The following is a 6,005-nucleotide window of genomic DNA, read 5'->3' as shown; positions in this document are numbered from 1 at the left end:
GTAGAAATGTGTATTTTGACTTTCTGTTGCACTTCTGTTGTGTGTTTAGGTTTTGACAGTTCGCTGAATGTGCCTTCAGACTGCTACTAGACGTGACCTCACTATCAAAAGTACATTAACATTCTTTGGCTTAATGATTAAGTTCCTCAGCTTATCCTATTATAAAGTCTGAGACATGAACTGAGCCCCTGTTCAAAGTTTGAGTAGCTTAATTTTCAGATCGTATGATAAAGGATGCCGGTTGTGCCATTGTTATGGTGTCCAGAAAAGGCCTGTTGTACATTATTTATAGCGATCACATTCACAAACTGCATGATTTTTTTTGGGGGGAAAGGGGTCTTTTTGCCCGAGCTCACTTGTTGGTCTAGGCCAGTTATTCTTGTTGCTATTACTCTCACTGGCCTGCGCCACGTTTAGTTTCTCTGCTCCCAACTAGTGAATTGATCTTCAGCTCCAGTCCTGGTGGGCTGGACAGTTTGACGATTTTCCTGCTCAAACACAGTAAACCAGGTAATTAACCAAATAGTTAATCAGACAAATCCCCAAACTGTGCTGAACACCAGTTTTCCAGGACCATGGTCAAAGAGCCCACACTATACAGGGCAGAGTATTCCAGAAACTTAACCTAAAACCAGTGGTCTGGACAGTTTATTGAAGTTCAGTAGTGGGAACTACCTGAGTAATTCTTTTGTTTACTTTGTTACCGTACATTATGGGAGCGCTGGTATTATTTGCCCCTGAGCTCCCCCTACAGTTCAGCTCTACACCACTGCACCATAAGCTGAAGGACAATGAGGTAAAAGTACATAGGCCCACATGTAGACCAATATTACAGGATTTGTAATACGCAGTGTTACTTACATAGTTAAGTAGCAGCATTCCGGGCCGGAGTGGCAATGATGGAGACTGCATTCTCCCTATTCAATGTGGTGTACTTACAATTCCAATCATTTTTTTTTATTTTATTTTTTACCATTAACAGCTTCAAAATCATTCCTACTCTGGGCTTGACACACTGCCAACTGCACAATGTTACTCTGGAGAAATGGGCAGGACAACACTCACAAAAACTGAATAACGCTACATAACCTCAGTCCACATGCTTCTTTCACTTTCAGGGATGGTTCTGTATCTCTCAGCCTGTCCAAAAAAAAGCTATGCTATGCTATGCTATGCATAGTGGACTTGTAGGGGAGCCCCAAGTCCTATTTTTGTTGATTTACAACTTTAAGAAACTCTGACAAAATTCTTTGACATCTCAAATCCCAGAGTTTTCCTCTTTCCAATGCATTTACTTTTTTTCCCCAACCAAATTCATATAAGTAACTACAGCCAAAGCAATTTATGTTTGTGCAGTGACCAGTTTTAGCTTAGCAACCACTGCCCTCTTCGGCTTTGGCTTCCTGGATCGTTGAATTGGGCTACTCTTCTGCGAACACTGGCACAGACTAAGCCGCTCCTTTATTTTCCTGTTGGAGTTCCCGTATTTGTCGATTCTCTCGCTGAACGTTCATGACTAGAGTCGATCGTGGTCAATGCCTCGCCACTTCTGGTGATGCCTATATCTCCTCTAGTATGGTCAGGTTGTCATGTGCATACTTTTGGTGCTGTCTGCAAGCACCAAAAACACCAGATTCTCCTAAAGTGGTTATTGTGTTGTAGCACATTGCAGCTTTACTTACCCAAAGCCTTTCACTAGTGGGTTAGGTGTGGGTAAATGGAATTGGGTCGTATTTAGCCCCGATTTTTTTTCCAATGAAGAAGCAACAAGTGTTTGCGGTTCATGGTGTGTCACATCCATGTACCGACTTATCATTATTCACCTATGCCAAGATAAATAATTACAATCTTTATGTATTTTCTTGGCTTTAAACTTACGATTTTGGAAGAGTACCCATACTTTTAATTAAGCACACTCCTTTTCACACCCCTGCATACGTTCTTGTAGTAGCTGGTTAAAAAGGCAATACCATGTAAAGGCAATTTTAATAAATTTCAATAATTCAGACATTCTCTCATCCATTCATAAAACACTCACAAAACACTGTCATGCGTCAAGGCAGCTCTACAACACACAATAGCAAAGACTAAACCTGTCCTCTTGAGGGACAGCAAGTCAAATGTGCTGTTTGCTATCAGTGGTCACATATTTTCTCACACACACATATATTTTCAGAAGTCATACAAGTTGCCTGTCGATCTGATAACCACCGTGATAACAAGGGGACTGTGCTCAGCACCCCCTTCCATTTAACCCACAAACCAAATGCCACAACACAGACAAAAAACAGAGCCTGGACCAAAACTAGCAGGGGACTGGCCCCTTAAACTGGCTCACCTTTCAGTGAGCATCACTCTGCACGAGACACAGAGACTGGGCCACAGCGGGATCATAAATACAACTCTGTAACAGCATCTGCTGTGAAGGCCAAATGGCTGCGGAGTACATGGTTCAGAACTGCCTGGATGTGCATGAAAGGACAGGTCCAAGTAAAACATGGGATGCCTGAATGAATGCAGGCAGAAAGAGGTTAGGAGTCTTCTCTTCACAGAGGAGATTCTATTAGTGCTGGGCACTGCACATGCGAGAGAGAGAGAGAGTGTGTGTGTGTGTGTGTACATGTCGCTGTGAGCTGACTGTAATCAGTGTTAGGCAGAGTCCATTCTTTGGGGAGCACTCTAGCTCTTCCTCATACTCAAGTCAGTGCTGGAAACGAGTGGTGACAGAGAAGTGCTCTCGGATGCCTCGTCTCTCTTCAGCACCAGAAAGGCCTCTCGACTGATCCCCAATAACTCCCGCAGACCTCTGTTCTCCAGCTACACGGAGACAAAGAGAGAGATTGTTCAGCAGGCTCATGACTTGTGTGTGTGTGTATATACAGAATGTAGGAGTCATCTAACCTCCAGCTGCTTGATCCGCTCCTCGTCTTCACAGATCCGCCCTTCATCCACCTCAATGGCCTTCCTCATTACTGTAGCCATCTCATTTATCTTGTCTATGTGTGCCTGCATCTCCTATACAACACACACACACACACACACACACACACACACACACACACACACACACACACACACACACCCCATTCATATCCATGTACAGTCACTTCATTGAACAGTTAAGTTTGGAATACCATAAAACCATTCTGGTTACAGATCAAATGTATAAAATATGTATTTAATATGCCAATTGATAGAAACTAACTGAGCTGGTAGACGTTTTTTAATGCCAGATATCTAAAGAGCATCAAGAATGCAATACCATGTAATTTACTGCTTAATAACTTAATACACTGACATGCCACAAGTGGAACAGTGACTTGTATCATGTATCATGTAGGACCCCCCCTAGCTTGGTGAAGCGCAGTAATTTGACAGATCATCGATTCCACAAGTAGAGGGACGTTGAGTCATGCCATCTGGACAGCAACCCACAGTTCCATGGTATTTGTAGCTGCAGAATCTCATGTGTAAATGGACCTCTCCATCACATCCCATAAATGCTCAACGTTGAGCGATCATGCCACGCCACCCATCGGTACTCTTTAAAATGCTCCTCGAACCGACTCTTGAGAACTTGGCACGGTGCGTTATCCTACTGGAATATCCCAGCACCGTGGGGCTACATGTAGTCCACGAAGCGCCGCAAGTGGTCATCAAGCAGTGAAGCGTAGCGGGTACCAGTCAAAAACTATTTAGGCGGACCAATGGACCCAACCCATGCCATGAGAACACACCAGACTGCGGTATGGAACCACCACCACCACCAGTCAGACCACGTCACATGCTGCCAGTCTTCCAGGGTCCCGTAAGCATGTTCGGTGTTAACAGAGGCACTCTGGTAGGTCATCTGCTTCCATATCCCAATATAGGCTAAAGTAGGCTGCACTGACTTGCAGGATATGCGTGTGGGGCATCCGCCAGTAAATGTGGATGTGATTTCAGCCAGAGCCTCAACCATCTGGCACCCACTACCATGCCTTGCTCCAACTCCAACAACTCTCGTCCAAGCTTTTGTATGGCACTTTAGGTCCACTCACTATATCAGTTCAGTGTGTGTGTGTGTGTGGGCATGCAGTACTTACGTTAGTGTGCTGCTCTTTTAGCTGTGTGACAATAGCAGGGTCGTCTCTCTTGCTGGCCATGAGGAGGCGAAACACCTGCTCTCTGTATTTACTCATGATCAGCTCCAGCGCGGACTGGTGCTCTTCCAAAGACGTACGCAACTCTACAACCAGACAGAGAAAGCCACGAATTACAGCACTTAAAATTAGGACTAAACAGTTTCTGGCAGGATTGTCAAGAGTGGCGAGCAAAGTCCATTGTGTGCGTGCGTATGGTATATTATTATTCCGCAGAACAACAATACACGCACCTTTATTTTCCTGTTGGAGTTCCCTTATTTGTCGGTTCTCTTGCTGAATGCTCATGACTAGAGTCGATCGTGGTCGATGCCTCGCCACTTGATTTAACGCCTCGATCTCCTCCTGATACTGAACACAACAGAAGAGAACATCGCTCACAGATCAGGGCAGCGCTTCTTAACTCCTTGTGGTTCACATTCATGTTTCGGCTGCTTTAACACACCTTTTTAAAAACATTTAGGAGAATTTGTGGTCTCAACAATCCTTCAGAGAGGTTACATAGCACACACATATATACATATATTGTCTAATGTGAATCAGTTTGTTGTAAGATAGTCCTGAGAGTCCAACGGTACCCAGAAAACCTTACTTTTCACATGTCCCACTATTTTAAGCATATCTCCACAATACCATGTGTCTCTACAATACACTTGTTCACACCACACTTATCACAATCTTATCAACACGTATTTGATGGAGCCCCATCATGTCAGAGAACGATGCTGGGGAGGCTTTACACTACTCTACCCCCTACCTGGCATTAGGCATGGTGCCAATGGGCTCATGTTTACCTGCTCCAGAGAGTCCTATTCTATTGCCAGTACTTCTCTAAAGGGGCAAGGCAAGCTGTGTGTGCGCGGGGTGGGTGTCCTATAAAATAGCTGAATGTTTTCTTTAGAAGGGGTGTCCGCAAATCTCTGGGCATCAAACTGAGGAACACAGAGGAGGTACTGGACGTGGCTGTCACTGTATACATAGCTAGCTAGCTACCTGCTTCATAGCCTCGACCCGTTTGTTCAGCAGGGTGGTCTGCTCGATGAGGATCTCTGCGGCGTTATCGTGGTCTCGAAGCCGCTCCACCAGAGACCTGGCGTCCGACAGCACCTTCTCCAGAGAGCAAGCCATTCCTGAGGACACATCATCACCACTGGGGTTAGAGAGATATGTAGAGAGATAGCTGGAGAGGTGGCCATCCCAGTATGTCTACTGTACACCAGTAAGGCACAGGGAGCAGCAGTTGACTCACTATCCACAACTTTTAATAAATGTCAGAACACATCAGCAGAGGTTTCCAAACAGAGACAGAGACAGAGAAGGTGCGAAAGCTAGCTAGCAAGCTAGCTAGCCAAAGGTTAAGTAGGTAGCACTAGCTATAGTTAACGTTAGCGACATAGCGTTAGCTAGCTAGCTAACTCCGGATAAACTGCTAGCTAGCTGCTGCTGTGATCCCCTACAAAACCTCAGAACTGAGTCAAACTGTTATGTGTAATATTACTGCAATACTACAGACTGGACAGGTTTGTTCACCAAGCTAAAACACGTACCCTGAATGCAGAAACACCGCCTGAATGTTAGCTAGCTAGTTTCTTCGCTCTAGTTGACACTTCCTGTGATTACATCTCGAACGTCGGCCGGCAATGCATTCTGGGTAATGTAGGCAGTTTTAATCGCTGGTGTGAAGTCAGGGAGGTCCACAGGGGGGAGGCAGAGTGTAAATCATCTAAATGATCTATATATTGTCCTCAAACACGTCCCAAAACCCACGTACCGCAAAAGCTAGCCTTTCTGTCTGCCTTTTCCATGATCTAGCAGCAGTGTGGAACTACACGCTAGTCAGCTCTGCTAGGATGCCGAGTGAGG

At 45.0% G+C, this 6,005-nt stretch overlaps 1 protein-coding gene across 1 annotated transcript; it reads right to left on the bottom strand.

Annotated features, from left to right (window-relative positions):
• Positions 1-2,603: 2,603 nt before the first annotated feature.
• fgfr1op2 (FGFR1 oncogene partner 2) lies at positions 2,604-5,777 on the bottom strand. Its single transcript, XM_072673826.1, has 6 exons — positions 5,690-5,777; positions 5,136-5,272; positions 4,376-4,493; positions 4,086-4,228; positions 2,902-3,015; positions 2,604-2,817 (listed from the first exon to the last, which is right to left on the bottom strand). The coding sequence occupies exons 2-6, from the start codon at positions 5,268-5,270 to the stop codon at positions 2,680-2,682; spliced, it is 648 nt and encodes a 215-aa protein (XP_072529927.1). The 5' UTR covers positions 5,271-5,272; positions 5,690-5,777; the 3' UTR covers positions 2,604-2,679.
• Positions 5,778-6,005: the final 228 nt, after the last annotated feature.

Source organism: Salminus brasiliensis, chromosome 2 (genome assembly GCF_030463535.1).
Source record: "Salminus brasiliensis chromosome 2, fSalBra1.hap2, whole genome shotgun sequence".
NCBI lineage: Eukaryota > Metazoa > Chordata > Actinopteri > Characiformes > Bryconidae > Salminus > Salminus brasiliensis.
The sequence above is the reverse complement of the archived record's forward strand: the minus strand, read 5'-3'. Positions and strand labels throughout refer to the sequence as shown.